Below are 21,205 nucleotides of genomic sequence, written 5' to 3'. Positions count from 1 at the left end.
CCATTCCCCCATCGCGTAACATTTCAAAACAGCAATCCGAAGTCAGGTTTGATACCAAGGTAGTAGCTGGTAACAATCCCGACTTTGTATTGCTAATTTTAAATGCTTTTAAAGATGCAGCAATGGATCCAAAATTCATTCACCAATGTCTTGCATGACTTTAGGTGAAGCGAATTTTGCCTCCACGGCGGCAATACATTTTAAATTAAGGGCACTTTCACACTAGTGTTTTTCTTTTCCGGCACTGAGTTCCGTCCTAGGGGCTCAATAGCGGAAAAGAACTGATCAGTTCCATCCCCATGCATTCTGAATAAAGAGAAATCCTTTCAGGATGCATCAGGATGTCTTCAGTTCAGTCACTGAACAGCGTTTTGGATGGAGGAAATGCATCAGCATGCTGCGGTATTATCTCCGTCCAAAATTCCCGATCAGTTGCCGGATCCGTCATTCATTTACATTGAAATGTATTATTGCCCGATCCGTCCTTCCAGTCTGCGAATGCGCAGACCGGTAAAAATATGAAAAAAAAAAAATTGAAACGGATCCGTTTGTCTGTATGACAAACGGAGAGACGGATCCGTTCTTGCAACGCATTTGTGAGACGGATCCGCATCCGGATCTGTCTACAAATGCTGTCTGTTTGCAGATTGCCGGATCCTGACGTTCTGGCGATGGAACTGCTTGTCGGATCACTCTTCCACAAGTGTGAAAGCAGCCTAACACTGTACGAAGACAGGTCTCCGGGCAGCATTAAAATGACATGTTTGAACAAATCGACTTTGGATCTATGATTTAAAGCTTGATTCGCTGAAGCCAATGGCTTCCATAGTAAAAAAAAAACTAAAAAACAAACTGAAATAACATAGCACCCAAAACTGCTAAAACAAGATTAATAAAATAATAATAATAATAATAATAATAATAATAATAATCGTAATACATATAAATACAACAAGTACTTTGGGAAAGGAAGCGACAGTCTCAATGTTGTTATGACAACAGCTCCAGTTCGCGCAGCCGCATAGCCAATTACATTTCTCCATTCCTATTGGCGAGTCTCCCAGCAGACGGGAACCAATCAGAAGTGAATACTGGACATGGGCGCCAGAGATCAAGAGCGGCGGCGCTGCGGCTGACCCGGGACGACGGGAGGAAGGAAGGGTCATATTGGTGTCATTATTTCAGCGCTGTTCATGTGGTGGCGATGCCTCAGGGGAAGGTAACGCTTTTGTAGTTACTTCCGCAGTCGTGTCCCGGCCTCTGCACTCGCCGTGTGAGCAGTGCAGCTGTCTGAGGTCTTCCCTCAGGATATCGCCGTGATGTGTACTGTATAGCCGTGCATACATGACTGGCCGGCTCTCGTAGTGTAAGTTCTTTACAAGGCCCGATGACAGGAATGGTTTTAGGGCTGGAAAGAAGTGCCCACGTTTCCTTAACATGGCTTGACGTCCTGAAGTCTTGTAGTCGATAAAGGGGCCCTCCAGAAATAAAGAAATGTCTGAAGTATGTGTGCGCTGGACTTCTCTGTACCCTAAGTATTTGGACGGCATTACATGTTCTGTCCTTGGGGGACCTGTATCATTAGGCTCAGGCTACACAATGGGGGTAACTTATTCCAGCCTTTGTCAGTTTTCTGGTGTAGAAATGGTGCAGATTTAGGGCTCATGCACATGACCGCGTGCGCTCCGTTGCCATATTGCGAATCCGCAATACACAGGCACTATTCCGTGTGCATTCCGCATCACGGATGTGGACCCATTTGCTTCAATGGGTCCACAAATCCGGAGATGCGGAACGGAACCCTACTATGGAGTGCTTCCGTGGGGTTTTATCCTGTACTTCCGTTCCGCAAAAAGATAGAACATGTCCTATCTTTTTGCGGAATGGCCGGATCGTGGACCCATTAAAGTGAATGGGTCCGCGATCCGCTGTGGCTGCACCACGGACGGTGTTTGTGCATTGCGGCATGCATTTTGCGGGGGCCGCAGCACGACCACGGGGTGCACATATTTGTGTGCAGGAGTCCTTAGGGCTCATGCACACGATTGTATATATTTTGTGGTCCGCAAAAAACGGATCCGCATTAAATATGGATGACATCCGTGTACATTCCGTATTTTGCAGAACGGAACAGCTGGCACCTAATAGAATAGTCCTATCCTTGTCCGTAATGCGGACAATAATAGAACATGTTCTATTTTTTTGGAATGCATCGGGAGTAACTTCTGTTTTTTTTTGCGGACCCATTGAAGTGAATGGTTCTGCAAAAAAATGGAATGGGCACGTAAAGAAAATACGTTTGTGTGCATGAGCCCTTAGGCCTCTTTCACACTTGCGTTGTCCGGTTCCGGCGTGTACTCCACTTGCCGGAGGTACACGCCGGATCCGGAAAAACACAAGTGTACTGAAAGCATTTGAAGACGGATCCGTCTTCAAAATGCTTTCAGTGTTACTATGGCATCCAGGACGCTATTAAAGTCCTGGTTGCCATAGTAGGAGCGGGGGAGCGGTATACTTACAGTCCGCGCGGCTCCCGGGGCGCTCCAGAGTGACGTCAGAGCGCCCCATGCGCATGGATGACGTGCCATGCGATCACGTCATCCATGCGCCTGGGGCGCCCTGACGTCACTCTGAAGTGCCCCGGGAGCCGCACGGACATTAAGTACACTGCTCCCCCGCTCCCCACTACACTTTACCATGGCTGCCAGGACTTTAGCGTCCCGGCAGCCATGGTAACCATTCAGAAAAAGCTAAACGCCGGATCCGGTAATGCGCCGAAACGACGTTTAGCTTAAGCCCGGATCCGGATCAATGCCTTTCTATGGGCATTAATTCCGGATCCGGCCTTGCGGCAAGTGTTCAGAATTTTTGGCTGGAGCAAAAAGCGCAGCATGCTGCGGTATTTTCTCCGGCCAAAAAACGTTCCGTTCCGGAACTGAAGACATCCTGATGCACCCTGAACGGATTTCACTCCATTCAGAATGCATGGGAATAATCATGATCAGGATTCTTCCGGCATAGAGCCCCGACGACGGAACTCTATGCCGGAAGACAAGAACGCAAGTGTGAAAGAGCCCTTTTGGCGCCACCTTTTGTGCAAAAGTGTGACTTTGGCAATAAATAAATAAAAGTGGGAGGGGTTTGGCCGATGTTGATTGACAGGTTGTCCTGCAATTTTTACCAGCAACCTCCCCCTGTGGAGGAAAAGATTCTTACCTTCTGCTGGCTTCCGATTCCTTCGATTTGCACGCTCCAGTCCCTGCATGTTCACTTGTGGATTAGGTGGGGGGTGACATGTGCCACTGCAGCCACTAACTGGACACTGTGGTGAAGGGGCTCTTGGGGGACATGTCACTGGTACAACCAGTCATTGGCAGCAGCCTCCCCGGGGCTTCTGGGATCCATGCCTCCGCACCGCAAAAGATAGAACATGTCCTATTATTCGCTGCATCTTGTGGCTTGCGGACCTATTAAAGTCAATGGGTCCGAACTGCGATGTGGAGTGGCCACGGCAATCTTATGGTCATGTGTATGAGGCCTTAATGAGAATGATGAGCCCTACAAGGGTGTATGCCTGCCTTAATAGGGTTGATCATGCTGACAGAGACTCTTTAGTAACCAGGGAGGCAGAACCCAGTGGTGGGGAACATGTGAGTATCCTTTCCTCCACAGGTACGACAAGGAGGAAGGGTAAGGGGAAGATTGTTTGTTTTAAAGCAGGACAACTCCTTTAAGATAACTTACACAGGCATCTACACCAGTACGCAGCTGGAGGTCTCATCTAATGACCACAAGCCTCCCGCAATGTGCTAAGCTAATAATTTTGTCACTTATGTCAACTGATTTTCTAATAAAGGGGTTTTGCAAGATTCTGATATTGACCTATCCTCAGGATAGGTCATCCATATCAGATCAAAAGAGGTCTCGCCGATCAGAGCGCTGTGGCCTACATGCAGTTTACAAAGAAGAGCGCTGTCCATTAGATGGCGGCCGTGCTTGGTATTACAGATCTCTGACATTCAGTTGAGTGGGATTGAGCTGTGACCAATGAACTGGACCGCCTCAGTGAGGCTGCCTTTAGTCGGACCCCCACAGATCAGATACTAGTGACTTAGGGCTCTTTCACACGAGCGTGTCCCTTGCGGCAATCACTTATATGGGGGAGAAAAAAGAACTGGGTCGCACATCCACAGTGCTTGGCTTTGACCTAAAAAGTGTACAGCCCCCCGTATTGCATGCTGTACAAGAGGCATTAGTGTACATTTTGATCAAAAGGCATAAGCCCACTCACCACGTCAAGGAAGCCTCTATTGAGTGGGACCTACTCTGACAAAAGGGCGCAGCACGGTGCGATGACAAAGCGGTGATGTCCTGGTAGGCGGCGGGACCCAGGAGTCAAAACAGCAACCATGCTGTCTGACAATGCCACCCATGGCACTGGGTCCCACCAACCCACCAGAACAGCACCACAAAAACAAAGGCCACCGCACAGTACTGCACCATGTGAACAGCTGTCTAACACAGCATGTCCATTACTATCAGGAGCTACAGGTCAATGACCACTATATGCAATCCTGTGTGATTAAAACCACCTGTGCCGAATGGGAGGAGTGCTGACGCCAGTAATAAAGAAGAAAGATTCAAATAACAATTATATGGGGGAGAAAAAAGAACTGGGTCGCACATCCACAGTGCTTGGCTTTGACCTAAAAAGTGTACAGCCCCCCGTATTGCATGCTGTACAAGAGGCATTAGTGTACATTTTGATCAAAAGGCATAAGCCCACTCACCACGTCAAGGAAGCCTCTATTGAGTGGGACCTACTCTGACAAAAGGGCGCAGCACGGTGCGATGACAAAGCGGTGATGTCCTGGTAGGCGGCGGGACCCAGGAGTCAAAACAGCAACCATGCTGTCTGACAATGCCACCCATGGCACTGGGTCCCACCAACCCACCAGAACAGCACCACAAAAACAAAGGCCACCGCACAGTACTGCACCATGTGGACAGCTGTCTAACACAGCATGTCCATTACTATCAGGAGCTACAGGTCAATGACCACTATATGCAATCCTGTGTGATAAGGTCCCTTGCGGCAATCACACTGTGTGTGAGAGAGGGATCCTGCAGTCTGGACTACAGAAGCGCACAGTATTATCATGATTGATAATGCCGTGTTACTTTTCTGTAACGGAATCATACTGACAGCTTTATGTCAGTATGATTCTGTAGAAGTAAGGTCAAGCAGAGGCACACAGCATTATAAATAATTATAATACCATTTGCTTCTGAAGTCCAGACCGTAGGATCCCTCTCTCACACGGAGTATAATTCCCTTAAGGGACCTTATCGTGAAGATCGATCATCAGTTTTAACTCGGACACCCCTTTAAGATCAACATATGAAACGCCATGACTGGTCCTGTGACATGATCGCAGTGTTGCTTTGTGACATCACGAGTAATGATTGTGGAGGCGGTCTTATTGTCACTCTTGAGATGCAAAAAAACCCTTTTGGACTTTTTGTTGCAAGTGATTTACAACTTGCCAGCATGGACCTCAATGTGTGGCCTCAGGACACGACGATTCCCAAATTACGGATACCGTCTGTGTGCGTCCCGCAATTTTCTCTTCACTAGAACTGGCTATTCTCATCCGGAAAACGGTCCTGTGCATGAGGCCTGAGTCTTGTGGGATTCCTTGTGACGTGTCTGATTTTGCTTACAGTGTTGGGGTGTTGCAAATTCAAAATCGTATGTGACTTGCAGTTGTCTGACCAAGCGTGCTGTGTGTCTCTAAGGGTCCATTCACACGTCCGCATGAATTGCAATTTTGCTGAATGGGTGCGGACCCATTCATTTTCAATGAGGCCAGAAAAGATGTGAACAGCACACTATGTGCTCTCCACATCGCAATTTGCTGACCGCAAAACACTTGTGGACGTGTGAATGTAGCCTAACCATGATGGTGTGTGTAAAAGTGGCGTCAGTCTCTCCCCCAGTAAGTGGCGTCAGTCTCTCCCCCAGTGCGGCATGAGCCAGAAACATCGAGGGCATGTCCTGTTGCTAAATCTGCCAGGTCTGACCTGATGTTTTCCAACACTGTTTGAAGTGTATATGCTCCAGAAAGGTGATGTGAGTGCATTCAGAAATCTGCTTCTATGAATTTCTCGCTACAATCGGGTTCCAGCAAAGAAAGTTTGAAAAACAATGGGAGTATCTAATTACAGTGTCCCTGTGCTCCTGCAGTGCTTTGAGAAAGTATGTCCCTCTGTGGTTCCTGTTTTGTTGCGTTACAGTCTAGAATTAAAATGGATTTTTTTGGTGCGGAAGGGGGGGTAGATGTACCATTTCATTTACAACATACTGTATTTTTTGCTTTATAACACACACCTGCCTATAAAGCAAGTTTTTAGAGGAGGAAAATAAGAAAAAAATATGTTTCATCAGGCTTCAGACCAGACCCCCATCAGAAATAAATAAATGAATTTACCTCTCCTGCTCCACCGCTACTCTGCAGGTCTGGTGGCCTTTCTGCTCTCTTTTCTTCTCTGGGTCTGTGCTGCACTGTCACCTGACGGCATACAGCATAAGCTCATAGGGGGTCATTTATTAATTTATTTAAGCGTATCTCAGGCGCAGGCATCATCTGCTACATTTCCCCGGTAGGCCTGTCTCATTCAGCATTTCCTATGCCTGTTTTAGGCCCGGAAGCTGTCTTACATTTAGACCGGCGCTGGATACGCCGAAGTTATGTAGAGACCTGGACCTCTTCATAACTTAAGCGGATCCACCGCCAGCTATAAAACGCCGGTCTTAAAGGGGTTCTCCAACAGCCCCCCAATGTGCCGGACCCCTCACAGGTAATATAATATGCTGCTTCTTCCTGTACATGGATGAAAACATCGGGGGGCGGGGGAGCAGCCAATGGCAGGTGGGAACGGGGACGAGCCTCCCTAGCATTGTTGGTGGCGGGGCCCGGCACATGTGGGGGCTGTTGGAGAACTTAGATAACCCCTTTAATAAATGTGCCCATAGTACGTGCATTACATCCTGACTGTCACTGTCCCTCCCATGCCAGAGGCGAGAAGATCTGAGAGACTGGCGGCACGTGAGGGTATCTGACAGTCTCTGTTTTTATCTTGCAGTGTTGTTTGGTAATGAGCACACCTCTTGTCAGGTGCAGCTTGTGGTCATTACTGAGGCTCTATTTAGTTCTGACTCGCACTGCTTACCATGTGGTTGATATTTCCCGCTGGAGTTGGTTTAGCTGGTGTGTTGTTCCTTTGGATCTCCTGCTCCTCCATTCTTCTTTAAGCTAAGTGCATTTTGTTTTGCATTTTGTTGTTCGCTTGTGTGTGTGTTGTTGTCTAGGCCTCAGGGAGACGCTGGTTCCTTTATCTGGGGAGGAACCAGTAGTCTCATTCCCTGCCACCACTCCTAGGGCCTTCCTGGATCTCCAGGGCTAAGCTACCAGTGTATGAGTATTTCCACCTTCAGGGTCTACTCATACTGGCAGGAGTCAGGGAGAGGTCTAGGGATTCCTAGGAGTTCACCATCCCTCTCCCTTAGCTTTGAGGCCTAGACTCCGGTCAATTATTTTTGTTTGTTATCTGGTGTGATCCCCTACCCATTACCCGTGACACTGACGCTGCACATAGTCAGGACAGTGCAGGACGCCCCCGGCGGTCACTGCATTTCCCGCACCTCATGCATACTAGTGAGTGCTTCACTAGTATTCGCTTTATAAGACATACTGCCATTTTTCTCCACTTTTGGTAGGGGAATTAAGCGAAAAATACAGTACCTATTTTTTACTCTAACACAAACAATAATTGAGCCACAAAAAAAAAAAAATTACATTTAGTATGGTACCCCCTGAAAGTCAGTACTTTGTGGAGCCACCTTTTGCTGCAATTACTAATGCAAGTTTCTTTAGTTTTGTCTCTTTTAGGCTAGTTTCACACTAGCACTAAAATAGTCTGGCCGGCTGTTCCTGCAGAGGAATGGTGTGCTGTCCACATCTTTTGTGGCCCCATTAAAATGAATGGGTCCACCTAAAAAAATGCAGATCGGATGTGGATCGAAAATACGGACATGTGAATGCCCCCTAAAGATAAGTTTATGTATCATGTATTTGTTCCAGAATGTCACTTGTGGGAATCTGCACTGAAATTCTGCAACAAAGTACAATGCAGTATATTTATCAAACCCCATTCAATCACAGGATAAAATATCTACTGTGAGTGCACGGCATGCTGGGGATTTTCAGATCCTTAGGGCCCGTTCACAAGGCGGATTTTGACGCTGAAGAGGTTTGTTCTGCAGTTCACTTCAGATGCCGTGGACCCTTTTGCAGCAGACACCACTGGGCCAAAATTCAGGGGCAAAATCTGCCACGTGAACGGCTCCTTAGCATGCACTTTTGCAGAAATAACATGGATTTGTCACTGAAAAGCACAAAATTTTGCACTGAAATCCATACTGAAATCCACATGAAGCACAAGCTGATTTTTTAAAATGTGGAATTATCTTCAAAAAATGACTTGATGTGTGAACTTACCCTAAGACATGAATGACAGGTTTGCGAGAGCTGCTGTTTCTCCTCTCTGACTAGGGTTTGGGCTACACGGCAACGTTTCATGTAATGTATTTTTATGATGTCACAATGTAACATGCTTCGACTGGAACACGACAGTTGCAAAAACTCCATTCAAGTCGGATTGTTTTTTTTGCTACTGTGACATCGCAGTAGCAGCATGTTACATTGTGACATCATTGCAATACATTACATGAAATGTCACTGTGTAGCCGTAGCCTCATAGAAGGAAGGTTTTGGTTGTGAGATCATCCCCCCTTTCTATAATGTCCGTATGGCCTAATAGAGTATAAAATAAAATAAAAGTTCTAATATATTCCAGTATATTAAGGTAGCCTTTAGTGGCATGCTGATGATGGGGTTCTCTGACACACGTTTATCACCCCTTTGTGATCATACCATTAACTAGGAACAGCCTAGTTCCCTTTACTTATCCAGACGTGTCTGTCTTCATATGTGTGTGGCATGGGGCATACCCAGTGCCTAAGGGGGGCTCTCTGCCACATAACGTTTATATAAATATATATACTTTGCAATTTGCAGACCGCAAAAACGGCTACGGCTGTGTGCATGAGACTTAGGGTCCATTCACAAGTCCGTAATTTGGGTACTCATTTGTTCCCGCAATAGGGATCGACCGATATTGATTTTTTTTTTTAGGGCCGATACCGATAATTAGTGAACTTTCAGGCCGATAGCCGATAATTTATACCGATATTCTGTGAATTATCATTTTTGAAAAAAAATAAAAAATCCTACACATCTGCTGAAAATGAATATGTTTATTGTTAATGTGTAGGTATTTTTTATTTTTTGTTAATCTTTCTTTTTCATTTATACTTTAATATATATATATATATATATATATATATATATATATATATATATATATATATAATACAACAGATGATGCAGCAGCACAGTCAGACGTTGTGCGCTGGGTGCAATATTCCTCAGAGAGGCTGGCTTGTCCTCCAACATGTATATTCACCAAATGAAGAGGCAGCACTTCCAGTCATGGGTGATAGGGTGACGACCCCAAACTTTATTCCCAGCAACGTTTCGGCCTTCTCTCTGAGGCCTTTGTCAAGCTACAACAATGCTAAAATGTGGGCTCTATATACCCACAATTCATTACAAAATCAGTGCAATTAATGAAAACCAGTGTAGACAATTAAGTCACATGACCATCCAACACTATATTGTCACATGACTATACAAGTGCAAATCTTATTTATATCACATAATAAAACCATCGTACAGCGTATTTCACATAATAATCAAAGTGGGTCATACATCATATGTGTCGCATATCATAAATGCGATGTACAGACATCAATACTCAAAATATTACATCCAGTGTTCACTATCTCCTAGGTGGTCACAAGTGTACTAACCATAAAGAGTTAAAATCATTATACAGCTGTATCTTATTATTAAAATCGGTGAGACCAACCGTCATGGCGTAGCCCAGTGTGCCTGCTTCAGCGTCTCCCCGTCTGTCAGGCGCATGCGCCGCGACGAGCGTCATGCGTCACCCTCCCCATATGGCCGCGTCATCACGCACGCTCCCTGGAACGCAACATCGCCCAGTGGAACGCATCGCTGACGGAGCGGCCACAGGGGGCAGGGCAAAGGCAGACACCCATCCGGATCGCATTACCAGGCGTCTGGGGGGCGTGTTAGTAACCTAGGTGACGACATAGACAACTATCCCAGAAGGGGACCAGACATAGTCACTCAGCACAATCAAGGGACCGACATAGGATGGAAAAGCAACGATGAGTACAATAGGGGTCATCACCATATTAACGGCAAATATAGCCGAAGTGGTGCCTTCCCCCTTGTCAACATCATTGCTGCCATCTTTAGCTAGTATGCAGATATAGAGGGAGGAATCCTTCCCATCTCCCTGCCTAATACTATAGTATAGATAAAGAGGCCGTCTGGCTTACAGATTCCCGGCCAGAAATTGCCTCTCAGTTCCTCTGGAAAAATTGCCGGTCGGATAATCTTGACGTGCAGTTTGTGACTTGTCATGGTAGCCCCTCCCGAACAGCAATCTATGGTCACCATCAAGCTTGCACACTGGGGTAGTCCATATACGGTCCGGTCCAACTGTAAGACAAAGGTTCTTCTATTTTCCTCAAATCTCTATCTATAAATATAGAGAGAAAAAGGTGTAAGTAGATTCCTACAACATTCTATAAAAATAGCATTGTTGTATATCATCCCCATCAAGCAGGACTAATAGTGTCACCCCCACGCCTGGTGAGCAAGTAGCACATTACCTATCCACATAATTCCCATCTGCACTCAGCATTAAGACCTGCGGGCCTAAGAGTACCTAACTTGTGTATCCACATAATCTCGCGCTGTTTCAACTTTTTCTCCCTGTCACCTCCCCTTTTAAGTGGGGGGATATGGTCAATCACCCTGAACTTAAGGTCCTTTTCCCTGTGTCCAGCCTCAACAAAATGTTTAGGTACTGGGAGGTCCCTTCGTTTTTGGCGGATAGAATACCTGTGATAGTTCATTCTCGTCTTAACATCACATGTAGTCTCCCCAACGTATAGGAGACTACATGGACATAACAACAAGTATACGACGAATGAACTGTCACAGGTCAAATAGTGTCGGATCCCAAATACCTTGTGCGTAACTGGATGCGTAAACGTATCTCCCTTTAGCATATAGCTGCAATTTACACAATTCAGACATGGATAGCTTCCGCATTTCTTACGGCCTATATATGTCTGGACTGTGGTTTTCTCACCCGCTACCTCTGCTTTAACCAATTTATCTCGTAAATTCTCAGTTCTCCTATAGGACATTAGAGGGGGCATTGCAAATTCATTAACATGACCAAGATTACTATGTAATATAGGCCAATGCTTCCTGATGGCCTTGGCCACCTGATCACTGCCCTCTGTATAGGTGGAAATGAATGGTATTCTGGCTTGATTGATCACTTTCTCAGGTCTCCTCTGATCTAAATCGTCCAAATGTTTTTGGACTAATTTTCTTGGGTATCCCCTATGCAGAAACTTGTCGGCCATCTCAGCTAATCTTTTATTTTTCAATGGTGAATCCTTCACTATGCGTTGAATACGAAGAAATTGACTCCGTGGCAAAGACCTTACCATCGGCCGTGGGTGGCAGCTTTCAAACTTTAAAAGTTTGTTACAATCAGTCGGCTTAATGTAAAGGTCTGTTACCAACCTATTGTCCTGTTTCATCACCATGGTGTCCAAAAATTGAACCTGCTCGGTGGAGTGCGTCAGAGTAAACTGGATTTCTGGATCCATATTATTCAGGAATAGGTGGAATTGAGCCAATTCATCTTCATTGCCCCCCCAGATGACGAACACGTCATCAATGTATCTCCACCACCCCAGCACATGGCTGAAGTGGTGGGACACATAGACGTGTTCAGTCTCCAGGCCGGCCATGAAGATATTGGCGTACGTGGGCGCCATGTTAGACCCCATAGCGGTTCCACGCTGTTGGAGATAGTAGCCATTTTGGAAAGCAAAGTAGTTGTATCTGAGCACCACACCGAGCAGGTCAATTATGAACTCCTTACATACATCAGTATATTGTGTTGCAACCAGACACTTTCTGACAGCCTCTACACCCCTATCATGATTGATAGAGGTGTAGAGGCTGACCACATCAAATGACGCCAGTATAGTCATTGGTGAAATGACCACCTCAGCAATCTTGTCAAGAAAGTGACCAGTGTCCCGAATGTAGGACTCGGCTGAAATTGCAAATTGTCGAAGGATTTTATCCAAAAAAATCGCCAAATTGGAAAATACAGATTCCCTCCCGGAGACTATCGGTCTCCCCGGTGGGTTACACATGCTCTTATGAATTTTTGGTAACACGTATATCAATGGTGTCTTAGGGTGTGTGATCAATAGAAAATTGTATAGAGACTCATCAATCAGGCCCCCTGTTTTAGCATCATCCAGTAATCTGGTGATAATTTTGATCACCTCAAATTTTGGGTCGTGATTGAGACGTCTATACACAAGGGTATCCCCCAATTGTCTCTGTATCTCTGAGATATACCAGGTGGTGTCCATTACAACAACGGCTCCCCCCTTGTCTGCGGGTTTCACAGTGAGGGACCCGTTGTTGCATAGTTCATCCAACGCCTGTATCTCAGCAGATGTCATGTTGGGGTGCTTCAGAAAACCACTTTGTGAGGTCTTCTTCAGCTCCTCAATCTCAACTCTTACAGCATTGATATACGTGTCAATAGCTGGACATTTAATCTGTGGCGTGAAATTGCCCTTCACGTGCAGACCAACACCATGAAGTGAAAGTTCACAACCCCTTACATCATTCACATCGGCCATATGTCTATCAGCAAACCAAACTTTCAACTTAATATTCCTAAAAAAATTTTGTAGATCGACTTCAAGCTGAAACCAGTCTATACCCACTGAGGGGCAATATGATAGACCTTTAGATAAAAGATCAGTCTCTGCAACTGTCAAGACATGGGAGGATATATTTACCACCACTGATTTTTCTTCCTCGTGGGCCTGTTCTTTACTACACGTTGTTCTTTTTCTCCATCGGTATTGCCTTTGTCCCCCACGTCTGGTCCTTTTGGATCTGGAGCGGGGCCTAAAAAACGATCATCATGTCGTTGTTCCATCTGCGTGGGTCCCATTTCTGTGGTAGATGTTATCCTCTGGTTGGAATAGTTGCTGTTTCTTTTATTATTAGGAGCATTACCATGAGATAGTGGTCGTCTCTGATTTCTCTGTTCTTGCCATGTATACACATTACCCCGTTTGTAGTCTTCCTCATCTCGCAACCATTTGCGTCTTTTGATCATTTCTTGCTCTCTCTTATATTTCTCTAAGTAGGCAGAGCAATTAGTGAGGTAGGTATCATAGTCCTGCATGGGGAGAACACTTTTCAATTTGACATCAGCTTTCTCAAGCTGTTCACGTGTCGCTCCTAATTCGAATTGTAGGAACTCAAGATTTAACAATATCACATCCAAGGCATACTTGTTGGAAATTTGTGTGAATTTATGAGCAAATGTGCTATCAGCTGGGAACAAACTCGGCTTGAGTTGGGAGCGCATACCCCTTGGGATTCTGTGGGACCTGTAGTATTCAGCTAGGGTCGCCAAATGCAGCTCCATTGATGCCAATCGTTTCCCATCAGCTTCATAGCCCTTCTTAAGCTCAGTGACAGACGGTGTGGATAGGAATGTGCAGTCACTCACCAGGTCATGGAGGATCCTCTCCTCATCCTGCTTAGTGTAGGAAAATATATCGGGGGGGTCCCGTTCAGTTGTATCAGGCATGTTCATTCAATACAGTGCTGAGCTGCTAATATATATATATTTTTTTTTTTTTTTTTTTTTAACTAACTTTTAGCCCCCTTAGGGACTAGAACCCTTGTCCTATTCACCCTGATAGATCTCTATCAGGGTGAATAGGAGCTCACACTGTCCCTGCTGCTCTGTGCTTTGTGCGCACAGCAGCATGGAGCTTACCATGGCATCCAGGGCTTCAATAGCGTCCTGGCTGCCATGGTAACCGATCGGAGCCCCAGGATTACACTGCTGGGGCTCCGATCAGAGGAGGAGGGGAGAGGGGACCCTGTGGCCACTGCGACCAATGATTAATACTGGGGGGGGCTTAAGTGGGGTGGCACACTGTGCCACCAATGTGTTTAATACTGGGGTGGGAGTGGGGAGCTCACTTCCCAACCAATGTTTTTAATGTGGGGGTGGGGGGCGCACTGCGCCACCAATGAAGATAAATCTCTCATTTATTCATATGCAGGAGGCGGGAGCTGGCTGCAGAATCACATAGCTGGCTCCCGACCTCTATAAGTGGTAGCTGCGATCTGCGGCACCTGAGGAGTTAACTACCGCGGATCGCAGCTACAGCTCATAGAGGTCGGGAGCCGGCTATGTGATTCTGCAGCCAGCTCCCGCCTCCTGTTCAATTTGAATGAATGAGTTAGTTAACATCATTGGTGGCGCGGTGGCCACAGCCCCTCCCCTTCTCTTCTTATCTGTCTCTTCATTGGCAGCGGCAGCAGCAGCACAGGTGGAGGGAGACACTGCTTCCTTCTCCCCTGTGCTGCTGAGGGAACACTGAGAGCGCTGAGAGCAGCGCTATCTGTGTTCCCCATATGTTATCGGAATATCGGCAAAATAGATGACGATAGCGGTCAAAATCCTGAATATCGGCCGATAATCGGTCGATCCCTATTCCGCAATTTGCGGATCCATTCACGTTCAATGGGGCTGGAATTGATGCAAATCCTCATTTTCGGGATCCGCATCCGTTTTTTTGGGATCCGCAATGCTGTTCCTGAAAAAAATAGAACATGTCCTATTCTTGTCTGCAATTGCGGACCAGAAAAGGCATTTTCTATTATAGTGACTGTGATGTGCGGTCCGCAACTTGCGGATCGCACATTGCAGGTGTCTGTTTTTGCGGATCGGCAAAACATTTACAGATGTGTAAATGGACCCTTATGCTGTGAGTTTGGGCAGAGGAGTGGTGTTTGGTTGGCAAAATGTGTCCAGCAATCAGAAATTCAAAGATGAAGTGAGCAGCACTGCAGTGATGTGATAGCGGTTAATTAAATTAGGCGCATCTCTGGCAGTCCATGCGCCTGGAAAAGGTGTAAAAGATAAGGGTACATTTGTCAGGGCCAAAGTCCTGGCCTGGCCCCCGTCGTCCCCGAGTGTTGATTGCGGCGCAAAACCACCCATGTGACAATATAAAAAAAAAAATATATATATATATATATATATATATATATATATATATATATATATATATATATAAAAGGTGAAATAACGAGGCAGCACTTCCAGCTTTAGGTGTACGGATGACGACCCCAAAATTTTAATCCAAGCGACGTTACGGCCTACTCAATGAGGCCTTTATCAACTTGATAAAGGCCTCATTGAGTAGGCCGTAACGTCGCTTGGATTAAAATTTTGGGGTCGTCATCCGTACACCTAAAGCTGGAAGTGCTGCCTCGTTATTTCACCTTTTGTATATCGTGGAGGAGTGGCCTAACTCTGTTATATATATATATATATATATATATATATATATATATACAGTACAGACCAAAAGTTTGGACACACCTTCTCATTCAAAGAGTTTTCTTTTTTTTCCATGACTGTGAAAATTGTAGATTCACACTGAAGGCATCAAAACTATGAATTAACACATGTGGAATTATATACATAACACAAAAGTGTGAAACAACTGAAAATATGTCATATCTAGGTTCTTCAAAGTAGCCACCTTTTGCTTTGATTACTGCTTTGCACACTCTTGGCATTCCCTTGATGAGCTTCAAGAGGTAGTCACCTGAAATGGTCTTCCAACAGTCTTGAAGGAGTTCCCAGAGATGCTTAGCACTTGTTTGCCCTTTTGCCTTCACTCTGCGGTCCAGCTCACCCCAAACCATCTCGATTGGGTTCAGGTCCGGTGACTGTGGAGGCCAGGTCATCTGGCGCAGCACCCCATCACTCTCCTTCATGGTCAAATAGCCCTTACACAGCCTGGAGGTGTGTTTGGGGTCATTGTCCTGTTGAAAAATAAATGATGGTCCAACTAAACGCAAACCGGATGGAATAGCATGCTGCTGCAAGATGCTGTGGTAGCCATGCTGGTTCAGTATGCCTTCAATTTTGAATAAATCCCCAACAGTGTCACCAGCAAAGCACCATCACACCTCCTCCTCCATGCTTCACGGTGGGAACCAGGAATGTAGAGTCCATCCGTTCACCTTTTCTGCGTCGCACAAAGACGCGGTGGTTGGAACCAAAGATCTCAAATTTGGACTTATCAGACCAAAGCACAGATTTCCACTGGTCTAATGTCCATTCCTTGTGTTCTTTAGCCCAAACAAGTCTCTTCTTCTTGTTGCCTGTCCTTAGCAGTGGTTTCCTAGCAGATATTCTACCATGAAGGCCTGATTCACACAGTCTCCTCTTAACAGTTGTTCTAGAGATGTGTCTGCTGCTAGAACGCTGTGTGGCATTGACCTGGTCTCTAATCTGAGCTGCTGTTAACCTGCGATTTCTGAGGCTGGTGACTCGGATGAACTTATCCTCCGCAGCAGAGGTGACTCTTGGTCTTCCTTTCCTGGGGCGGTCTGCATGTGAGCCAGTTTCTTTGTAGCGCTTGATGGTTTTTGTGACTGCACTTGGGGACACTTTCAAAGTTTCCCCAATTTTTCGGACTGACTGACCTTCATTTCTTAAAGTAATAATGGCCACTCGTTTTTCTTTACTTAACTGCTTTTTTCTTGCCATAATACAAATTCTTACAGTCTATTCAGTAGGACTATCAGCTGTGTATCCACCTGACTTTTCCACAACGCAACTGATGGTCCCAACCCCATTTATAAGGCAAGAAATCCCACTTATTAAACCTGACAGGGCACACCTGTGAAGTGAAAACCATTTCAGGTGACTACCTCTTGAAGCTCATCAAGAGAATGCCAAGAGTGTGCAAAACAGTAATCAAAGCAAAAGGTGGCTACTTTGAAGAACCTAGAATATGACATATTTTCAGTTGTTTCACACTTTTTTGTTAGGCATATAATTCCACATGTGTTAATTCATAGTTTTGATGCCTTCAGTGTGAATCTACAATTTTCATAGTCATGAAAATAAAAAAAAATCTTTGAATGAGAAGGTGTGTCCAAACTTTTGGTCTGTACTCTATATATATATATATATATATATATATATATATAAAATTTCCATTCCATCCACCATGACAGCCACAATGAGAGATAACCCTTGACTTCTGAAGAGGCAGGAATACACAGAGTTTACATTTCCCCTACCCCTCCTCCCCGTCGGTGTTTTTCCTCTGGGTTAGGCCTCATGCACACGACCGCTGTGTGCATCTGTGGCCGTTGTGCCGTTTTCAGTTTTTTTTCGCGGACCCATTGACTTTCAATGGGTCCGTGGAAAAATCGGAAAATGCACCGTTTGGCAGCCGCATCCGTGATCCGTTTTTCCTGGCCGTGAAAAAAATAGGACCTGTCCTATTTTTTTCCCGGCCAACGGTTCACGGACCCATTCAAGTCAATGGGTCCGTGAGAAAACACGGATGCACAAAAGATTGTCATCCGCGTCCGTGATCCATGTCCGTTTCCGTTTTTTCCTATAATTTCAATGGCAAACTTGACTTAGATTTTTTTTTTTCATTTTTCATGTCCGTGGATCCTCCAAAAATCGAGGAAGACCCATGGACAGAAAAACGGTCACGGATCACGGACCTACGGACCCCATTTTTGCGGACCTTAAAAAAAAACGGTCGTGTGCATGAGGGCTTAGGTCGCAGAGAGAGTCCTCCCGGTAGGGAGGTGAAGATTAGCAAGTATTTACCTTCATCCCTTGCTGCCTTCCCGCGGCAGGAGCTAAGGCTGGGGAGCAGTGGGCAACGTGGACACTCGCCCCAGCTTAAGCTGGGACCTGTGCTCCTTTCTGTTTCACGGTCTCACTTTCTCTTTGTGTCGGAAGCAGACCGCTGATGCTCGATCCATGTGGGGGAGGCGGAGCCTGGGCGCATAGCTGATGATGCGCAAAGATGACATCATAAACCAGGAAGTGTTTAAAAAGTAGCGCTCATGCAGCATGGAGCTGTGCATCTCCGCCACTATGTTCACTCCTGAGACTCCAGCATCCCGTCAGGAAGATTCGGACCCCTCTCCGGCTGCTCCTACTGTGAGTTCCTCTAATGGGAGTATGGTTATTCTTATTTTTACATATGTTATAAATATGCTGATATTTGGTTGCAGTCCTTTACTCATTAGGGAACAAGATATACTAAATTTAAGTCTAAATCCCTAAAGTGCGCAATCTGTGCCAGGAGTCTTCCTGATAACTATAAAAATAAGTGCAATGTCTTAAAAGAGGAGCAACCATCTATCCTGTCTGAGATTAAATCGTTTATCCAGGATGAGATTAAATCTTCCCTAGCATCTCTGACTACTTCTAGTACGCCTATCCAGCCTGCCAAAAAACCTAGATTGTCCATTCAATCCTCCTCTGAGGCCGAGGACATTGATTAGGATACCTAGACGAGTACTTGAGGAAGAACTTTTCTCAGAGGGTGAAATTATAGAGGATGATAAAAAATTAAATGTTTTCCTTGCGTGAAATGGAAGATTTACTGAAAGCAGTTAGGTCTATCATGGGCATAGACGATATTCCCAAACCTCGTATGGTACAGGACGAGATGTTCGGGGGTTTACGTAAAAAAAGAACAAAAATATTTCCCATTAATGAAAATTTCAAAGAAATGATATTGGATGAGTGGATTAATCCTGAAAAAAGACTAGGGGTGTCCAAAGAATTCAGGGACAGACTACAATTCGATCAAGGTGAATGTAAGATCTTTGAGGAAATACCTAAAATTGATATTCAGGTGGCAAAGGTAGTCAAAAAGACATCCTTACCATTCGAAGATGTATCACAACTTAGATTCGTTACTAAGGAAGGCTTGGAAAGGCATCTATGTTTGGGGTAAAAACCAACATTGCTGCTACATCCGTGGCAAGGGTCATGTACTTCTGGTTATCAGAATTAGACGATCACCTAAAGAACAAAACCCCCAAGGAAGATATCATAAATTCCTTACCATTGTTAAAATAAGCAACGGCTTTTTTATCAGATGCCTCAGCTGAATCGGTACGCTTTGCCGCAAGAGATGCAGCCCTTTCCAATGCAGCTAGTAGAGCTTTATGGATGAAGGCATGGTCAGGGGATAAAACGTCCAAGTCTAAACTATGCTCTATTCCCTTCTCAGGGGAATTTGTTTTTGGGCCAGTGTTAGATAAAATGCTGGAAAAAGCGGCTGATAAAAAGAAGGGGTTTCCGGAGGAAAAATAAATAAAGAAAATAACCTTTCGTCAATTCCCTTTGCAATCCAGGCCTTACAGGGGTTAAGGTAAAACGGGTTGCTGGAGCTACCCAAAAGGTGGAAGAGGTAGAGGATTATCCCCAAAACAAACAGAACAATAAACAATGACGCCAAAATGGGAGGCAGGTTGAAGAGTTTTTTTTAACCCAGTGGAATCAGGTTATGTCAAATCCATGGGCACTAAATATCATAGCTCAGGGATACAGAATAGAATTCTCTTTAACACTTCCAGAAAAATTCTCCATTGCCACCCAAAAGTGAAAAAATTTGGCAAGGTACTCAGGACCTACTCAGATCAGGAGTAGTCATAGAAGTGCCAGACTCCGCAAAGGGAAATGGATTCTTCTCAGGTCTCTTTCAGGTCAAAAAACCCGACGACACATTCCGCACAATAATTAATTTAAAGCCCTTAAACAGATCCATAATATACAGAAGATTCAAGATGGAGTCAATCGCATCTACGATTCCACTGATTCCAAAGGGTGCCTTTATGACCTCAGTAGATCTAAAAGACGCCTACTATCACATACCGATTCATCAGGCCTCCCAGAAATATCTAAGATTTGCAATAAGAGATCCTGGGGGACTCTTCCATCATTTTCAGTACGTAGCCCTCCCCTTTGGTATCTCATCATCTCTCAGAACATTTACCAAACTGGTGGTGGAACTGATTGCTTTTCTGCGCAGGAAGGGAACCAATATCCCCTACCTAGACAATTTCCTAATAATTGACAATTCAAAAGAAGAAACCTTCAGGATTACAGAAGAAGTTATAAGTATCCTTTCAGATTTAGGATGGTTGATAAATCGAAAAAAAAAAAATCAATACTCGCCCCATCTACAAAAATAAGGTTCCTGGGCGTAGAGTTAGATTCTGTATCCCAAACAACCTATCCACCCCAGGACAAAGTAAGATCTCTCAAAAACAAAATAAGTCGCTTTCAAAAATCCCACAGGTGTTCCATTCATGGGGCAATGAACCTTTTAGAAAATATAACCGCATGCATAAACTCGGTTCCATGGAGTCAGGCCCATACAAGAATCATGCAGTCATGGATCTTGAAAGACTGGGACAGGAAGCAGACGTCCTTAGACAGGATGATACAGGTACCATCAACAGTCAAAATAGATCTGGACTGATGCTTCAAGGCATAAAATGGCTCAAGATCCCAGAGGCTCAGGTCTTAATAGATGCCAGCTCTTCACGCTGGGGTGAAAGTATAGGCAACCTTTTTCTCCAGGGAGACTGGCCAAACAGCCTAAGGCCTATTGCACACGACCGTATGGCTTTTTCAGTGTTTTGCGGTCCGTTTTTCATGGATCCGTTGTTCCGTTTTTTGTTTCCGTTGTGTTTCCGTTTCTGTTCCGTTTTTCCGTTCCGTTTTTCCGTATGGCATATACAGTATACAGTAATTACATAGATAAAATTGGGCTGGGCATAACATTTTCAATAGATGGTTCAGGAAAAAACGGAACGGAAACGGAAGACATACGGATGCATTTCCGTATGTGTTCCGTTTTTTTTGCGGATCCATTGACTTGAATGGAGCCACGGACTGTGATTTGCGGGCAATAATAGGACATGTTCTATGTTAAAACGGAACGGAAAAACGGAAATACGGAAACGGAATGCATACGGAGTACATTCCGTTTTTTTTG

The 21,205-nt window shown here is 45.0% G+C and overlaps 1 protein-coding gene across 3 annotated transcripts in view; it reads left to right on the top strand.

The window, feature by feature from the left end:
• The first annotated feature begins 1,085 nt into the window (after positions 1-1,085).
• The window catches only part of SPIDR (scaffold protein involved in DNA repair), a 451,973-nt gene continuing 431,853 nt past the window's right edge, over positions 1,086-21,205 (top strand). For all 3 annotated transcript variants that reach the window (XM_044294548.1, XM_044294549.1, XM_044294546.1), the window contains exon 1: positions 1,086-1,219. In XM_044294548.1, the coding sequence (XP_044150483.1) occupies positions 1,205-1,219 (15 nt within the window). In that variant the 5' untranslated portion in view covers positions 1,086-1,204. The remainder of the gene's footprint in view (positions 1,220-21,205) is intronic.

Source organism: Bufo gargarizans, chromosome 5, assembly GCF_014858855.1.
Source record: "Bufo gargarizans isolate SCDJY-AF-19 chromosome 5, ASM1485885v1, whole genome shotgun sequence".
In the NCBI taxonomy this organism is placed as follows: domain Eukaryota; kingdom Metazoa; phylum Chordata; class Amphibia; order Anura; family Bufonidae; genus Bufo; species Bufo gargarizans.
This window is presented reverse-complemented; position numbering and strand designations above follow the sequence as displayed.